The sequence below is a fragment of the Rhea pennata genome, chromosome 2 (genome assembly GCF_028389875.1).
Source record: "Rhea pennata isolate bPtePen1 chromosome 2, bPtePen1.pri, whole genome shotgun sequence".
Lineage (NCBI taxonomy): Eukaryota > Metazoa > Chordata > Aves > Rheiformes > Rheidae > Rhea > Rhea pennata.
Genome location: NC_084664.1, coordinates 88,023,512 through 88,043,103, shown reverse-complemented (window position 1 = coordinate 88,043,103; position 19,592 = coordinate 88,023,512). Strand labels below are relative to the sequence as shown.

Sequence of the window (19,592 nt, the reverse complement as noted above, 5' to 3'; positions counted from 1 at the left end):
GGTGGACTTTTAGTCTCAGCAATTACAGCCATTCTTACATTTTGATCTCCGATTTAAATAAGATTACATAAGTTTCAATAAGTTTGAGGAACTCAACCATCTGCAGTTGTTAGCTCAAAGACTGGATCAAAAGTAGAACTCTGTTCCTCTACATTAAATAGTAACTGAGATGTATAACAATTAAATGCACAGAAGTAGCACTTTACATCAACAGGTTTGATGTCAACAACTCTCTATGATTATTTTTTTTAATTTGTATTTTCTTTCTCCCTTACTAGCAGATCACAGAATTGTAGTTAATATCTGGAGCCTGATCCACCTGAGACAGTCTTTGAACCCAGGGGAAACTAACAGGACAGCAACCTTCAGGAAGATTCCCATTAAGTAACTCCGATCTTTTAAACAAGCTTGCAGGAAGGCAAACTTGAGAAGCCTTAAAGGGTCCAAGCCAGACAAAAACTATCTTGGGAGGACTATGATCCTCCCAAGGCGGTAACAGCGCAGGGGGTTGCTTGCTTCTCATATTTGATGTGCAGGTTTGAGATAGAAGGGTTTCACAAAGGAAGAAGGTTGAACCAGGCCTGTCAGACACCTTCACTTCCTTTTCATAAGCACAAACACAATCCACTTAATCTTTATATTTACTTGTATTTATATTTTTTATATTTACTGTGGATAATGCTGGCAGCCTTAATTACTAGCTGTGAGCAGGAAGACCTCTTGCCCAATGCTGCTTTTGTATGTGTGCGCAGAATTCAGGCAACCTGATGTTGGGAGCGGAGCTAGACGAGGCCCAAGTGAGCACACTTCTTGAGGTACACGAGCCAAATTGAAATGAACTATGATGGCACTTCCAACTCTGTAATTAAAAGCAGCTTGTCACTGGTCTAGTTTCAGAATTCTCAGTACAACTGTTTGCACCTTTTACTTCTGACCTTTCTTGGCATGATGCATAGGCCCATCACACCTGAAGACGACCTCTTTCATTTCTCACATAGCATCTAGGGTCTAAATCAAAATCTAAGCATTAGGTTGTCACTATCACCCTAAGGTCATTTATCAGGGAAAACTTCCTTTTCATCAACAGCAGCAGGCAATACAAACCAGGAGCAGTGCTTGGGAGCTGCTCCTGGACAGTATGAATGGTTGCTTTAGGGCCCATCTGCTCGTGGAATTTCCTTAGTCATCTTTAGGGCATTCTGCTGTTTCTAGGGCACTTAGCAGAAGAGACGCTCTCCTTGAACTGCAGTTGTAGTTAAACCTGAATGCTCAGCTACCAGTGTTGTGGCCAAAGAGGATAGGCAGGTAAGATCTCCAATCAAGCAACAGAGCAACAGGGCATTTTATATAATTTGCTGTGCCAGATGGCATGCTTTTTTAGATTTTTGAATTGACAGTTCCATCTAAGATCTATTCAAGCGACAACTGCTTGCAACATATACAGATGGTGCTAGTCAGGTAAAGTAGATTATCAGCATTTCTGATGGTACACCAAGTAGCAGGTTCCCTTTTCAGAGGCAGTATGCACTCCAGAGAAGAGGGAGGGGACACAAGATAGCCTGCAGAAATGGAAGCTGTGTAGTCATGTTAGCCTGATGTCCAGCCTAAACAGCTCCCTGTTATTACACAAGTTGGAAAAAAAAAAAAAAAAGTTCATTAGAAACTTTGAGAGAGCTCATAGTGTTAGTTGCCCAGGAAGTAGGTTGTTCTGGGTGGTAAGCTGGGATAAAGATCTAAGATAGTCTGCACTCCTCAGCTGTGGAGATAAGCTGCTGCTAAGCACTAGGAATTAGACGCTCTGAACATACAGTAGAGGGAAAGTGAGGTGACAGATTAATGAGTATCCTTTTGTTTCTCACTACTACCCAGCTCATTACATTCATATCAGATCCTTCAGCTGCTAATCCACACATTCCTAAACTGCTTCCCTAGTCCTAGCCATTCCTGTCGTCCTATCCTCCTCAGCCAATGCAAGAAAGATCTCACTTCCCAGTTATTACATGACTAGGCACATACATTATACTGAGAACAACAACAAGCTCAAACTGCACTGCAGTCTATAAAGTATGTTTAAATTGAGTTTCAGCCCAGATACAGGAGCCAACAGAATAAAACACAGGCCAAATTGTTGTGAAGGAGCTTAGGTCAAAGTCCTAGGTTTATCACACAACATCATCCTGTTTCTCCTGAGAGGTATCCATTTATTTTAAAGATGTCTCACTCAGGAGGCAGTACCCTGCCTTCAGAATAAAAGACTGATCTTAAGTCAAAAACTCTCACTTTGTCTAAATGACAGCTTCCAACCAGAATGGTAGCTTGCCAAAACTTTCCACAATCCCATCCATTCACCCAGAGAGCACAGTATGGCTTTTATTTCATTATTCTCAGTGACAAAGGACAGTACTTGCACATAGGTACTTTTTTTTCTTTTTTTATTGCTGTTAATTCAAGGAAAAAAGGTTGCATAAAATCCAATCTCTTCTAGAAATATAAGTGACCTTTCCAGTACATTTCAAATATCAAAGTATATGGTAAACATACAAATAAAGAGAAGGTAACATACCTCCTATTTACAGTACAGTATTTTAAATCATAAAATAAGTTCCATAAAGTACAACTGGCAGGTAATTCACAATACAAGTCCATTGGTGGTTTAACACCCTCACTTCAACTCAAACGCAGTTCATTCATTTCAAGTGGTCCAAAAATACCCAGATCAAATAAAAATTTTAATCAAAATAATTTTCATTTACTACTTAAACTTTTTTAAATTAAAGCTTTCATCTACCTCCCTCCCCATTCCCCCCTTCAAGAAAAAAGTTTCAAAATGTACACTGGTGCTATAAATATAAACGCTACCTATGAAGAAATGTAGTAATCAAGCTTTTTTCTTCAAGTTTTTTGTTTGTTTAGCAATTTATTAGACGGCTGAACCAAAGATTGATTTTATTTCATCCCTCTACTGGACACCAGGTTTTATATTAAGAAAAGATTTCTACCATGAACTGTGAGGAATGCCAAACCCTATGGAAATACAGTGGTAGTTGTTCATCGGTGTTGAATGCAGCAGTCAAAAAATACACTCATCTTCCAGATAACCTCAGTGCACTTTAGGAAATCAAATATTACCTGGAAGCAATTTAGTACATATATTGGCTTTTAAAAATAAAATAAAAAATACAGCAGCATTAAACTTACTTACTCATGATACTGACATGATTAATACCATCTTAACACTCATTTCAGTCTTTCACATTATACCGTAATTACGCATAGTGGTAAATTGTTATAAAATAGTGACTTTGCTATTTGGTAGACAGGTTCTAATACTAATACCTGACTATTTTGTAGAAAACCATAGCTTTTGTTCAGTTTGAAATAAAACATTTACATTCTAAGTACAATGCAACACTGTAATAGTTTAGGAAAAAAATATTCAATCAAGTAACGTTCATTCTGTGTTGACACGATGTAGAATAGCTTTAAAAAAGGAAAAAAATGCTGTCAACTTTCATTACAAATGCAAACACACTGAGTACAACATTCATACCATTTTTTCACCTTTGTTGCTGAACATACAGGCTAAAAAGCTACAATGGAAGTAAAATCTTTCAATTTAAGCTTGTTCATTTTTCTAAACCTGTTCAAGTCCACAGTTTCAGCTCCTTCCTGCTCTACGTATTTTCATTTATTTGGGGCTCTCAAGAGCTGTGTATATGTATTATCAGATGTAGTACACATACCGTATTGTGTGTTCCTTTGGACTCTCTTAATAGGGTGTTTGAATATCTCCCCTCAATTCATGAGCATCAATTTAGAGTATGGGCAGGGTCTGTATGAACCACTAAACACTCATGCAAGTCCAATGAATCCACGTGGACAAACGGGGTAAAAAAATAAAACAGCAGCACAAGGAGAATGGGGAGGGAGGGAACCGAGATTGTGGGGAACATGACCAAGTTTCTTCTTTCACCATATGGCTGCTCCACCAGTGATGTCAGAGGTCAGAGGACTTTTTTTTTAAAAAAATGCAGTAAACATTGCACATGTCTCAAGTCTTCAGTGCAAAAGCATGGTTTGAATGCTCTTTTTGATTGTTTGGCTGTGTGTTTGAACAACATGCATTATGCAAGCCTTTTTGTAGAATCAGGAGGAGATCAGGGACTCAGCTTTCTTCTTTTGTATTGAACAGAGGTGCAAAAGCATTGAAAAATTCCAAAAGAATATAAAACCGGGAATGTCCCAAAAACGCAAGACCGACCCTCCCACCTCCCACACACACCTTCCCCCAATTTCCCAAGCTTCAGTTTAAGTAGGCAATGTTTACTTGTTTCAGTCTGCAGAATCCAAGGTATCATTGGAAGGGGGAGGGGGAGGTGCGTATCTCAGTCTGTAAGTGCCTAAAACAGGAAAGAGAACTACTAAGTCACTGCTTACAATTAAAATGGATTACAAAACCACTACAAGGTATCAAAATGGACATGCTCTTCAAAAGGCACTATCATCCTCCAGTCTTTTAAAAGTAGGTCCTAAGATTTTATACTATTTTCTTTAATCTGCTTGCTAAAAATGACAGTTTTAAAAAAATCTAAACAGTAGATATTGATTTTACATTTGCTGGAAAAATGCAAAGGAAAAAAGACCCCAAAGCTAGTCTTTCTTGTTCCAGTCGGACAAAAAAAGTAAAATCAGAATGGGCACAGGCCGAGAATAAAAGAATAATTTACATTCTATGTGAACTCTGCATTTTCTCCATTCTTGTGGACAGAGAGAGTAATGGTATGCAAGACTGAAGCCATGCCTTCAATTTTTAATTCCAATTGTTTTTTGCCTTTTTGCTGCCACTTGTCTGAAAAGTTAAAGCATTTCCCATCTATGCAGACCATGATGGGGTGCAGAAGGATGGCTGATTGTGCGAAGGTAAGCTTCAAAAAAAATCCAAAAAAAATCCAAAAAATTTTAAAAATCCAAGTTAATATCATATGCAATAACTCATATTTTCTACACCTTTTGCCCATGAATTCTATCCAAAAAACACTGAATAGCAATGGAAGAATTGAAACAACATGCAAGTCTCAAAAAACAAACAGGTGAAAAGAATGACAATTTTGAATTGATACAGTTTGACTTCCCAGCTCTGTATCATGCCCATTTTCAACTTCACGCTCGTGAACCCCATTCCCTTGCACTGTTCTACAAAATTATCAGGCAGAGATAAAATACTTTGCAGTTTTAGAGCAGGTCACTAATGCACAACCATTTACACAAAACATACACACGCACGCACACCTTTCTGCAAGAACAGAAACAGCACATTCAGTAAGGTAAAGATCAACTGCTAAATTCAAAAGCAAGTCCGCTGGGAGTTATCATGATTACCTTGTTGACTGGCCTCCATGGATGACTGCTTACAGTCCTGCGCATAGTGTCCACTTACACCACAATTGTAACATGAAACGTTCCCATTCTTCTTGGGTCCTGACCCATTTGTGTTGGCAACTACGTTAGGTGCTGGATATACAGGATAGAACCTCCCAAATCCTGCCATCTGCTGCATACCATAGTTGGCTTGGCTCCCCATTACTGGGTCATGCATAAGCCCATTTGCATATGGAGACTGAGGCAGGAAGAAAGGAAGTTGTGTTCCATTGCTTTGATGTGCTTGATTGAGGTAGCTGCCATTGCAAAGTGATGGCAGAGTGAAGAAAGATGGAACTCTGTAGACTTGTCCATGAAGTGGGTTATGATAAAAATAACTATTAATCTGAAGGCTTCCATTGGTCCCACAGCTACATCTACGTCCACAAGAACCACAAGGACCAGATCCCAACTGCTGTGGAGGTAACATTGTCCCGTTAGTGTTGTTATTTCCAACAGCGTTTATGTAAGATGTGCTGTCACTCTGTGCAGTGCTGTGTGTTAAAGCAGGGCTTGGGCTAGGGGCAGGGCCTGGTGTATGTGTAGGTATTGCGGGAGGAACAGTGGACTGAACCTGACCAACACCTAAACCAGCTGACTGAGGTGGTGAGGAAGTTGCTACAGTGTTTAGCACATTTGTATTCTGGTTGGGCAACACACTAGTAGCGTGAGGACTGCCTGGCAAAGCATATGAAGCTGGTGGAGGTGGTGGTGCTGCTGTTGAGAGACCAGCTGCTGGAAGAACTACCTTTAGATTGGTAGGCTGAGGGATTGCTCCTGGGTTTCCCTCAATGTGAGGCACCATTTGATTCAGTCCTACCACCTGGGATGCAGGTTTTGTGATGGGATCTGTAGTAGGAACTGGGGATCCTGGAAAACTACCTGGGTTGTGGACTGGGATAAAGGCAGTATTTGGTGATCCAATACTTAAGTTTCCTGTTGGTTGCTGTGGTCCATTAACTGTGCAACTTTCTGATGATCCCTGTGGAGAGGGCATTTTCAATCTGTGTATTGCCAAATGCAAAGCTGGGCTACCAGGCTGGACAGAATGCGGAAGGAAAGTGGATGGAACTGGTAAAGGGGAAGCCATCAGCTCAAGGCGTTTCTCAGGTTCACCAGAGGTCACTGCGCCCATTCCACCAGGAGGTGAATTCGCAGACTCTCTCACTGGTGAGACAGCAACAGGCGTGGTAACAAGCATTCCCATCGTTTTACCATCTGCAGATATGGGTGGCGGGACAACTGCCTCAGGCTTCTGGGCAGCGCTGTGCATCACACAGTGTAAGGCAGGCATAAAGGAAATATGCTGAAACTTTGCATTCAAAGGATCTTCCGAAAGGCTTCCATTTTCATTATTCACAGACGAGATCTGAGCAGATGATTTGTTCATATTTGATGAACTGACAGCACTGTAGCCTGTAAACCTGGCTGCATTTTGATTCCCAGAATCCTCAGAATTGCTGTCTGTATCTGTAGAGATAAAATAATTTATAAGTCAGAAGCGTGAATGTGACACTGTGTTATGCCTTTCCCAGGACTCATTTAGCCATATACAAAGTTTACCAAATTTGATGACTAAAGTGAAATGATGTCATCTTGAATCAGAATAAATGCAAGATATGGGGTTAGGTTTAGCTCAGTTGGTTAGAGTGTGGTGCTCATAATGCTAAGGTTGTGGGTTCAATGCCTGCATGGGCCACTCGTTTGAGGGTTGAACTAGATGACCTCCAGAGGTCTCTTCCAACCTTACCAATTCTATGACACTATCATTTTCATCATTTCATGCATCCAAATTAAGCTACATCAATCTCTAACACTTGCCTATCAATCTGCACAACCAGCTAGTGTGCCCTTGGCTTGTGTACATTTGCAAATGTGAAGAGTAGGACAAAGAGTTAAGAATTCCTGTCTACTTAGAAAGACATTAACATAGTTTACTCCAGTTCTGAAGGAGTGGCAAATTCAACAGTCAAGACAAAAAGGAGGATATCTCAGACATGCCAAGCATGATTTGGCATAAAATAAACCCCCTTCAGGTCAAATGAAGTTCTTCTGCTTATCATACTGATGAAATTTTTCAAGAGATCTACACCGCCAAAGCAGACAAAGATAACATACATGACTCACATATGTGCTAATCTAGAACTCAGTGTTTAAATACACTCCTGCTATTTGCTGAAAAGTCTTGCTCAGAAATAATATAGCAACAGCTAATAAAACAGAGAAACTAGTTAAAATTAATACAAGAAAGAATAGTCAAGTTAATAAAGCAAAAGTTCATGCACACTCTCCACAAATCCAACCTCTGTCTTTTTCTTCTTCACTCTCAAAGCTTTCCCTCCCATCATGTCGTGGACTAGAAGGAGAACTGTAACTTTCAGATGATGTTTCTCCACATGTATCATGTCCAGATCCAGTGTCCAAATTCAGATCTAAAAATAAAAATTGGCATTTTTATTTTTAATCCTGGTATATGGATGGAAGTGAGGTTATTTTGGTCTGCTCATATAATGCTACTTCAGTTACCTGTTTGTTAATCTGTGTTCCTACTTAACTTTCCTCTGCATTTCTTACGTTTAAACTCCCTACATTCTGCACTACTCTGCCCCTCTATCTGTGATGATTACATCCTTTCTGTTAAAAGTGACATTTATGCACAAATTACATATACAAACAGTAGTCAAAAGAATGATCACCCTTAATTTTTTTTGAAGCTTATACTGGATTACACTGCAATAACAACTTCCTCTGGATGTTAGCAATCAAGTATTTATGTTGAAAGAGATTGCATACTCCTTTATCTCACAAGCAAAGACAAAAAGCTAACTCAGAAACCAAAATTTAAATATTATGTCTGTTCACAATAACTCTTCCAGAGCAGGCTTTAAGGAAACCATATTAACAAAGTCTGTTTAAGGAAAGGGAGGTGAAAGACAAATGTAAAATTACTTTCTGGATTCTGAATAGGATCTTGGGGAAACTTATTTGCTGGAAACCCGATTATAGAGTTGGTTTAGATCCTATTAGCAAAGTCAACAAGTTAAGTTAGAATGCTCTGGCCACTGAACTGGGCTTTGAATTTCAGCCTCAGAGGTGAAGCTGCAAGACAGATTGACCCTCTCACAGAAAGCACGTCAGAGGCTAGCCTCAAGGAACTGTCAGCTACCAAATATGCTCCCCAACTCTGACTCCAACCCAAAACCTTGGTTAGTAAAAATCAAGGGTGAAAACAGAACACAATGGCAAGTATACCAGGTTGGGATAAATGGTTAAAAAGCTGCTTTAATGTTTCAACTCATAAAACATTTCCTAATTAAACCTTTACTTGGTCAAATTATTTTAACCATTGTTTTTGAATATTCAATATGGCCTAGAGTGGCAACATCAGCTTCAAATCACTGAAAACAGGATTCTGAAGTGTTAGTCACAAAGTCTTCAAAATTACAAGTGTAACTAACTGATGACTCAGAAGAGCTTAAAATAGGGAGAAAAATGGAAGAAAACGTGATATAGTTAAAATTTACTAACTCAGAATAGAACATTTCATATTATACCTCAATATAAAGCGAGGCAGAGATTCAGATTGCATCTTGATCAAAATTTTTTTTAGACTACATTTCTCATAGGTGGTATCAGAAGACATTTTGATGTTTGTACAAAAACATCAAGTAGAGAACTCATGTCTAAGGACTTAATTCCTTCCAGCCTCTGTGGGTTACAGTTCCTTCTTGGAGTGGCCATAACTAACCAACAGCATCAGGCAGGCAGTTTTATATCTGTATAGCATGTGCAGGTAGTGAGTGGATAGAACTCTCACGGCAAAGCCTTCCTATCCAATTTTTGCACTACACCATACAAAACTACTCATCTTCCTAAAATTACTGTTACTTCATAAAAGCTCAGTAAGTGTTTCTGGACAAGAACAGCAATCACTCAGATAAGTATACAGCAAAGCTCTCCTACAGATCATAATCTCTGCTTGTACAGCTCTTAACTAAAGCATTCTAAAATTGTCCTGTTTTTGCAAAGTTTTGTGAACTGTGAATTCTTAAAATTTCAGAGAGATCAGGAGAGAAGAGAATGAAAGCTTGATAAAGAGTGCACTTCAAGTAGAGGTTGGAACAAGACAAAGTACTTTCTAAGAGTGGTTCCAACCCTCATCACACTGAGGCAATATAAAAGAGGGCAAGTTCTTTCTCAGCTCTCTTCATTGAGAACTAAGTATAGGAGAGGCAAGGCTGCAACTGATATTAGAAGCCTGGAAAACAAAGAGACAACAAAGCCGATGAATATCGGCCCTTTGGAGGCGGCGCAGAAAGGTTTAGAGGTTCAGTTTACTAAATAGTACAAAAGTACTTGTCTTATAACTGACTGACATATAAAAGTATTGGTCTAAACACCAACAGTAGCCTAAAATTGACTCCTTCTGCCACTACAACCTCACATAAGACAAGTTATGAAGGGCTTACTAAAATGTTTCCAATTATGCATGAAAGGAGACATAGCCTAAGCAATTGCGTACAGAAGACAAAGCGTCTAACTCTTTGCTTTGACCTGCTGAATAGACTAGATATCCAACATGCTGACTTGCACCCAAACATATTTCAGATTTTTGATTTCTCCTTTATTGCAGAACAATTAATAAGTCCAAGTTTGAAACTGTTTTTTTAGAAACAGCTCAGAGAAATGTCTTACCTTTTGCTGTCCCTGTGCGGATGTGCTGTGATGTTGCAACTCTAATTCCATTAGTCCTGTTATTCAACCGGCAGTCAGTTTTCTTTGCCTTCTCCCTGTATAAATAATTTTTTGTATTTTTTTTCCAAATGCACAGTCACAAATAACCAGAAACATAAGAAAATATAATGCCACTGTAAACGAGGGCAAGGACTAATGTATATATAGTAGACATATATAAAATAGACATAGCAAGTGTAAATAATAAACAAACAGGTAAAGGCTAATGGCGTAACACATCATAAATTAAACTGCAACCAATGTTACTAAACACTTCAACTAAAGATCTAAAAGAAAACAGCTAAGAAAAAAATGATACAGCTGGTTCTAAAGTTCTTCCTGGAGGCTCATGAATGTAACCGAGCCATATGCCAGGTTAGCATAAAAGCTACAGAGCGCTATAGGCTATAGAGTAATAAAATGACAAAAAGTCCAACTTGAACTAGACAGAGTATTAGGCAATGGTGGAAATGGTTTCACTTCCTCACAGTGCCGGACTGTATAGCCCATAGGAAGTTCAAGTCTTCTGATATGCAAGTATGCTTAATAAAATATTTCAACAAGTTAGCACTCACTGAGTAATAATAAAGGTTGCAGTAAATCCTTATTTGATTTTTATATTTTTCTGGGCAGCTTTACACCTTTTAACTTTCAGATAAATATAAAGAGGAAAAAAGGCAATTCAGTATCACCTAAGAATACACTTCTGCTCCTTATTTTTGCTAAATAAAAATAGAATGTAATTGTATGCAGCCATTTCTCAAAATGTCAGTTATGTTACTACTTTTCAGATGATAAAATAACAATTTTTATTGTAGACTAGATGCACAATATGCCAGCTCCTGTTCTACAATAGCAAACCAAAGCAGCCAATTGATGGCACACAGTTTACCAGAGTGAATGCATTACACTTCGTTCCGGGATTACTGGTTACATTGGAAACCTACTTTTCCAGCTGTGGCTTTCCCTTCTTCTTGCTTACTGCAGACAGGCCTCGTTTTTCCCCTGTATGCTAGACAAAAAATACAGATCTTGTTTTCTAACTGATACTTTTGTATCATAAGAGCCAAAAGAACTTCTAGACTTAAACATCCATGAGTCCATGACTAATGCACTCACAGTGCTATAACCATACAAGCATCTACGCGTACAGTGCATTCAGACCTTTAGATTCATGCATCTCATCTGGCATTTATGACACTATCAGCAAAGGACACTGCAAATTACTACTTGGAAATATGCAGAAGATTTGAATCAAATTATTGTTTGGATGCTGGGAGTAAGTTATGGATCTTTTCCTGTTGAGGATGAAACAAATGCAGTTCAAATACCCCCTAACAACTCCTTCCTCGAAAAGAAGTTGTCTGGTTAATCACAAGGCTTATATCTATTGAATTTACTGATTTAAGTGGAATTTTTTAATGCTTGAGAGGAAAAAATGTACATGCGGCAAATTATTTTCACATTGCTCACATAGTGACAGAGCAGGTACCCAGCCTTGAACTGGAGGTTGCTGCTAAACTGAAGTTTGTAGAATACCACCTAGAAGTGTATTAGAAAGAAATACAGTATCTTCATTATTCTTTAAATATAGTATTACTAGCTGCTAGTAATATCTCCTATTCGGCAACGGAGAAAAAGCTAGAACCACTCAGAAGTAATCTCTGCCTATGCTGTATTCACACATTTAAATGGGAAGTAGCTTTTCCTCTGCTCTAATATATTAAAATTTTCTTGCCTCAAGCCTGCATATTTTAAGCTTTGATATAATTACCATTTTGTCTTTTGAAGCAAATCTCAGTTCATTACTCTACTTTGTAAAATGAGGAAATTATCTTTGTTTGGCTTCTTATAACCCACGAAAAAAAAAATCAACAGCCAAATTCTGTATGCAGAATAGAAGTACTGAGCGACAGTAACATTCTAGGTTTTTCAGATATAACAATCGCAACCTTTGTCCCCTCAACTTCAGTAGCTGATTTTATTTATAAGTACTTACTCTTCTGTCTTTTCAATACTCAATTTTCTTATGAATATAGTTTAAAAAAAGTGTCACAAAATGTGTATGTGCATCTAGCTGTTAATCTTCACAGAAATGTTAAGTTACTTATAAAACGCAGGTAAGATAGAAGGGCTACATTTAACTGGTTGTCCCTGCCATCCCTGGACTTCCTTTTTTATTTGTCTACTATAATCTAAAACAAAATCTAAGATGTCACAGTACCCGAGAGAAGAGTTTTCATGATTATTTCTACACATAAGGTTTTTCTGTATGTCTTTTTCACAAGATAAAATAGTTATTAATACAGTTTGTTGTTTATAATTATACCAAAATCCCTTAGGCCTCCTCAAGTTCTCTGTTGACAATAGATTACAAAAACCAGATTCATTAGAAATGAGCACTAGACTTTTCTGACTCATACATCCTATTAGGAGAGTTTAATTACAAATTAATAAACAAAATACAACTTTGCAAAACAGCAGCAAAAAATTAAAACTTAATGAGAATTTTGGTAATTAAGATAGTCACTGTAAACCTGAACTTGGACACTTATTTGTGCAATTTTATTACTGCTCTTCGTCTTTTAAAGCTAAATGCAATGATGTGTAGTCGACAATCTCCTCAATTCAGTGTTTCAGAATGCTGCTTTAAACAAAAAAGAACAGCAACACACCTGGTCAAGTAGGTTTGTACAGTGCTCTGGATGTTGCTGGACAATACAGCTTTTTCTTCTCCAGTCTATTACCCCATTTTGCTCAGAGTGCTGTATGTTAAGGCTATCCAGTGAAGAACATTTTGCACTGCTAGTGCTGCTGAAAGGAAAAAAAAAAAATATATATATATATATACACACATATACACATATATATACACGCCAATGTGAACAAAGCTACAGGCTTCTCCTATCAACACACAAATTTTTACACCATGCTGGGAAATAAAAAATTCACTTTCAGAAAAATCCAGAAATTTACATCTTTTAAAATCTGCTGACAATTACAGGAGCTCTTGTGCAGTGAAGTTATATTAATGATCTGAAGACACTTGGACTTCCTTTTTTATTTGTCTACTATAATCTGACACAAAATCCAGGATGTCACAGTACCCAAGAGAAGAGTTTTCATGATTATTTCTACACATAAGGTTTTTCTTTATGTCTTTTTCACAACAGATTTTGGGAAGCTTTCCAAATAAAAACATAATCTGTATTTATTTTCTTTCTTCCACAACATTAATAATAAAGCTTCAGAGTTCATGAGGCATTTAAAAAAAGGAGTGCATGGCTACTTACAGATCACATGGCAGCCATTTTTATTTGAAATTCAAAATATTCTCTTTTATATTTTTTGCTTTCACAGTTGCTAGTTTTGGGTAGTGCTGGAAAAAGGGAAGTCACAGTTGGCATTTAGCTCGGGCTTTATAACGCCTTCCACTGAAGCTTCTCTTAGCAGCAGTCAGTCACAAATGACTTGTAACTTTACAAGTACGAGTGCAGTGGTGCAAAAAGATTTCTGACAAGTCAGTAGGCACATAAACCTGTAATCTTTTCATCTGTCATTCAAAAATGTGCCCTGCTGGAGACAAGACTGTAAGAAATACGTATTACTTTCAAATTCAGATCAAAATACTTTTGGTGAAAATTTACTTTTAAAGTGCCCTTTAGCTCAGGACTGTCGTCAAGCTACATGAACATATGTGCAATAGGAAATGTTATTCAGTTCCCATGATGACAGAAATCCAGTTCACTCCAAAGAAGACAAGCTTAAGTTCCAGTGACTACTTAACAAATACCACTTGAAATAAGTGCTCAAACTATTTAGAAGAGGTGTGATAGAATACTCTAAAATAGTTTAAGCAAACAATAAGAACCCAAGAAGGTCTAAATATAGACACACTGAAGTCCAAAACTGCAGAGATATAATAAGGTCACTGTAGAAAGTTCCACCAAATAGCAATAAGTGAATCTGCTGCCAAATTTGTTGTCATTTCATGTAAGCCATAACATTTCTAAGTTTATTTCACACATCCGGTCTCATTTGTACAAGTAAATCTCTGCAGACTCTTTCAAGTGCAGTGCCAACCCTACTGAATAAAACAGAAGTAGACAGACATAATGTACACATTTTCCCAAAATGTACCAACATTACTTGAGATGAATTGCTCTTGACTCAGTTGTGTGTGCGTATGTGTGTGTGCATGTGTATAGGTATATATTCAAAAGAGATACGAAGTTTCATTCAGTGCTGTTTCTTTATACCCTATAAATAGCAAGTACAGATTTTTAAAAAGAGGAGATGATATGAATAGGAAAGAATTAATAGATTATTGGCAGTCATGTACAAAATAGAACAGCAAATCATGATAAAATCTATATCCATTTTTACTCCTAACATAGTTGAAGTTTTGTGCAACTGTTTGCAAACACCTCCAATGGTTCTGGTTAAGAAACATTAACAGGTTAATTAACATTACAGATTTGTTAAATCCAAAAAGTAGATATCAACTACTTTAATAGGGTTAAGAAGTGCTTCCACTTACAATGGACTTAAACAAATAAGCAAAGTATTTAGTACCTAAAACATATATAAGGAAAAGAATGGACTACCTTTTCCTATAGGAAAATCTTAGAAGCACTGAAAAAAAAAAAAAGAGAATCAACAGCTCTGGAAGTTTCTAAATATTGAGGGTGGAGTGAGGTGCATGGGAAAGATGAAATACAAATATACATAAATGACCAGCTTATAACCATAAAGTTAAACGTCAACTCAAGCAGTAAAGATTCAAAAATTTTGGGAAAGAAGAGAGTTTCAAACGACCTGGACCTGAAGGTTTATAAATAGGATCTTTTGCAACATTCTCAGCAGTTAACACTGAACATCTCTACCTTACAGAAACCTTTTTAACAGAGATTAAAAGAAAAAAGGGAAAAAAAAAAGTTTAATCTAGAAGGAAACACATACTCCTAAAGCATTAACGAATGATGTTCACAAATCTAGCATGGCCTCATTATATCCCAGCACTTACTTGGCAACAGGACTTTTTCCATTATGTTTCTTGTGGACTGTTGTGTGTTGCATTATATCTGGGAAAAAAAAAAAAAAAAAAAAAAAAAAGTAATTCCACTAGCAATTCTTATTTCTCCTTTCAGATCACCACAGTAACTTCAGCCTTCCATTGTTAACAGATACTTTATGAAAGATATCACCATTAAATATACTAGACTTAATTTACATTGACGAAATTAGCGGGTGTTGCATAGATGATGAATCAGTTTCACAGGGACAGTAGAATCAAGACTTTGCCCTCAATTTCTCAGAAGAATGAGTAGAAAAATAGGAACAAAACCAACCCTCCACACTTGCTCACCACTGTATTTCACCAAAAGAACTAAATGTGTAATTGAATATTACCTAACATGTATCACTGAAAGAGAATGACAGAGGATAGGTGAATTCAGACAGAAAAGCACAGAATTCTATAAATTTTTCTGATCCACTGAAATCCAGAATTTGTCAGTGATATAAACTTTTCAGATGAACTAGTGAATAAAGGTAAGTCTTACCCTAAAGCACTGCATTCTGAACCTCAAACTTCACTGTGCAAGTAAAGCCTTACAAATAAGGTGAAACATGAAAAACCACTGCCTCAATAAGAAAAAAGAAACCTTGGAAGAAGTCTACTCCTCTCTTTAAAATAATGGTGACGTTGTAACAGAAGCGACTTTTGTTAGTTCTAACTGTTGATGATCTTAACCTTCTTAACAGTCATCATTTTGCCTGAACTCATTTCAATGCAAAACAGAAGATCAAATTATGATTTAAGAAAAAAAAAGTCACAGTTTTAAAAATTCCAGTAGCCTTTAACTAAAATGACACAATGTTCTGAAATGCCTTTGTAGTTTCATCAAGTGAAGAGATTTCTTTTAAGGACAGTATAAAACATCATTTGACTATTTTCAAATATATTACATATTTACTCGGTGCTTTCTGAACTCTAGAAAGGAATATGGTAATTTTTTTAAATGAGAAAAAGTTGTCTGAACTGTGTATGTGGTTTATTCATTGCACATAAGATCTTCCAGGCTTTTTCTAAGCCTCCTAGCCATTATTGTGTAACAGTGTAAGAGTGGTATCATTCTGTGAAAGTGAATAAGTGCTCACTGTTCATTCACTATCAGTCGCATTTCTCATCCTTTCTACGTATTAGAAACTCATACTTTTTTGCTACTAAAAACATTGCAAAACTGGCCTGATGTTCCTTTCAGAATGAAATCAGTGACCATCCACTGGGCTGCTGCTTCCACATGTGAACTGTTTTCAAGGTACTCGGAAAACATCAGCTTTCAGATTGCAATCAATATTCACTACAGTCCCAAACAGTTAGACTCTTTAGTAACTAGTCAGAGTGTCAAGGAAACCAAGGCTAAGGCTACGAGGAAGAAGACATGAACATCCTTTCTATGTGAAACTAAAACTAGATGAATTTAGTGTGTTTAATGCAAAACAGACTGCAAATCTTGAAATGCTGCACCCAACTTGTGTCCTGGTAATTGAAGAATAGATGCAGATATGAAAAAGCTACAAGCATAACCTTGGCTTAAGTAAATAGTAAAGCATTTCTTCCTGGCTGTTCAACACAGCTGTGAACTTCTGCCTCCAAGCACCCTACCAACAATCCCGTTCCTTGGCTTAGATAGGAATCCCCTAAGAAAACCCCTGAAAGCATATAAAAATTCTTCATTTACATAGCACATTTCATCCAAATCTCTCAGCTTTGTACCAATAAAGAAATCAGTCAACTGTATGATTTCCAGAACTCAGTGTGGTAAAATTCCTCAGAAGAACCACCTTTGGTTACACAACTACCTTCCTCCTGACTTGAAGCTTCTGAACTGTCCTCCTTGAAGTGTTCTGGTGCCTTAACCGTCTTCAAAGAGGGTTGTAAGTTACCTGCAGAGAATAAAGTTCACGTAGTAACTTTATAGATCTTCAACAACTAGACAGTTCCTGAATGCCTGCACTAAACTGGAAGCTAGGGAAATGGAAGACTGAAGATATTGTTTTGTCTGCAGCAATAATTCGAACATCATCTCCTTCGAAGTAGACCATCTCCAAGAGTAGAGGATCTATAGAGATACTTCTACTTTGAAGAAAGGCGCATGCAAAAGAATTTTAAAGCTATGCTGCAATTTTAAAGCTTGTGACTATGATTACAATATTAGAAATATTCTTATTATACTGCCCTTGAGATTTTTCATAATCTTTTTGTGCTATGGCATGAAATGGGAGGAGACCAACTATACTTACTAGAAATTTTTCTGTGACAACTTACTCTCCCATAATTAACTCATTCATCTGCCAAAGGAGATGTAATTTGAGCTGGTCTTCTAGTGACTTTAATACAGCTTTGATGCAGATATTTTGCCACCTTCTGCCAGAAGGAATGGGAAAAAAATGGCAATAATTACAGTATTGTTGCAAAAATACCACTGCCACGCCTTGGAAGAGGACTAAGTTTGGCAATGAATTTAACTCTAGCAGTCTACTTTGAAGTGTTCCAAATTGGTACAGGTAAGAGCATTTGAAAGCTGTTCAGGATCTTGAAATGTTGATAGGAAGCTTCTCCCGAGTATCTTCTGCATTGATCATACCAAGCATTGAGAGACCATGCTCTAACTGGAACCAAATGCACTGGAACCAAAAGTCAACTCCACCCTGAAGAATTGTCTAAAACAAAATGTTACAAATCAGAAGGGAACTAACTGATTTTCTGCTTACTGGAACCATGGCAGAATAGATAATTATGCTTACTGAACATAATTATTCAGCATGAGATCCCAACTATCATTTCAGGTATAAAGGCCCTCTACTGAATGGAGAACTAACTTCCACGTATTTTTTACTAAAATCATACCTAAAGCACTCAGATACATCAGGAAGGGTGAATATTTTCACCACATTTCTGCAAAGAGACACATTTTATCTCTAATAGTGACTCAAGACCAATTTAAGCCACAACCGTTTTGTTTGCCAGTTAGGTCTAAATATCCAATTTGGAACAAGGATCAGATTTTTTTTTCTTTTCCCTTTTTTTTTTTTTTAAAAAAAATCATAATCATCAAAAAAAATCATTGCCATTGTTACCATTTTCAAAATAAGCCACCATAGCCTAAGTTGCAATTGCAAGAATTTTAAAGTGCTGTAAATAAGGTTTCAGAAATACTAAACAGGAAACCCAGAAAAACACAATGGCTATTAATAACAATAATAGAAGAAAAAAATAGTTGCTCAATTATGGTGACTCTAGCAAAAAACAACGTGACTACTTTTTTTCTTTGTACAGCCTGCATCATAGAAAACATGACTGTGAGCTATCTCAGGCAAGTCATCCAATCCCCTTTCTCAAGGCAAAAGCAAACATGCTTAAATTTATTACACTTTTTAATTGTCCTCACCAAAGTTGTTCTTAATATCTAACCCAATGTCACAGCCTAAATGCAATAACAGGCTTTGCAACCTCTTCCTCTGCCCTCCCACGGTTTCACCTGCCTGAGCTCAAAGTCAGCCTCTGACATGCTGCAGTTTTGTAACCTTGGATCAGACCGCTAGGAAAAGAGCTGGGGAATGCCATATGTAAAGCTTCCACTTGTTGGCTTGGCAGTTGCATTTAAGCTGAGGCCCTTGCCTGGGGTATGCCACAGTTATGCCTGTGCCTGGCCATGTATCTTGCTGATCTTCTTCTTTACCCTGACCTGCTGACTTGATCTCAGACTCACCTCATCACTATACACTTATCTGATATCAATCTTGGCTGCCTCAGCTCTGCTCTTCTGATTTGGGTACTGTGGGTCTGTGCCCTATCAATGAGAGCCCGGCCCTTCCAGGCTTCTCAGCTCCCATCTTGCTTTCCCTTGCTGCTCCTCCCCAACAACCAAATCTTCCTCACAGCAAGTTAAGCCCAATGCTTTCTCTCTCATCCAGAGAGAACAGTCACATTATGACTCTGATGTTTGAAGACTTAAGTTAGTTGTTTAAGAATAACAGCTAGAAGATAAGTTCCTCATCCTTTCTTCTGTCCATCACGCATTCTAGATCTGACCGATCCTTATGGACTTCCATGTGCCCAAAACTGACAAAAAAAATTGCAGCCACAGCTTTACCAACACAGGATAATGACTTCATACACTTCACAAATTATCTTCCATTTATGATTCCACTATAGTCTCTACAGTTTTTTTTTTCCTGTGGAATTGCTATTTATCCATCTTTTTCCTCTAACCTTCCTGTCCTGCAGATATTTCTGCTTTGTGCTAATGCAGTTGAGTCTATTACCACAGAATCCTGCACTCGTTCTTTTTCAGACAATTTCTCCAATTTGTCAAGATTGTTTTATATTATAATCATGTATACCAACGCACTTGCAAGTTTTTCCTACTTAG

At 37.5% G+C, this 19,592-nt stretch overlaps 1 protein-coding gene across 5 annotated transcripts in view; it reads right to left on the bottom strand.

Moving 5' to 3' along the window:
- Positions 1-2,443: 2,443 nt before the first annotated feature.
- ZCCHC2 (zinc finger CCHC-type containing 2) overlaps positions 2,444-19,592 on the bottom strand; it is a 45,422-nt gene continuing 28,273 nt past the window's right edge. Inside the window, exons 7-15 of one of the 5 annotated variants that reach the window (XM_062569857.1) lie at positions 17,020-17,103; positions 15,179-15,236; positions 12,828-12,966; positions 11,100-11,164; positions 10,114-10,208; positions 7,722-7,850; positions 6,167-6,888; positions 5,380-5,833; positions 2,444-4,400 (exon numbers count right to left, since the gene is read on the bottom strand). In XM_062569857.1, the coding sequence (XP_062425841.1) occupies positions 4,333-4,400; positions 5,380-5,833; positions 6,167-6,888; positions 7,722-7,850; positions 10,114-10,208; positions 11,100-11,164; positions 12,828-12,966; positions 15,179-15,236; positions 17,020-17,103 (1,814 nt within the window). In that variant the 3' untranslated portion in view covers positions 2,444-4,332. Of the gene's footprint in view, positions 4,401-5,379; positions 6,889-7,721; positions 7,851-10,113; positions 10,209-11,099; positions 11,165-12,827; positions 12,967-15,178; positions 15,237-17,019; positions 17,104-19,592 lie in introns of all 5 variants that reach the window. The other 4 variants (XM_062569853.1, XM_062569854.1, XM_062569855.1 and 1 more) reach the window with 4 other exon arrangements.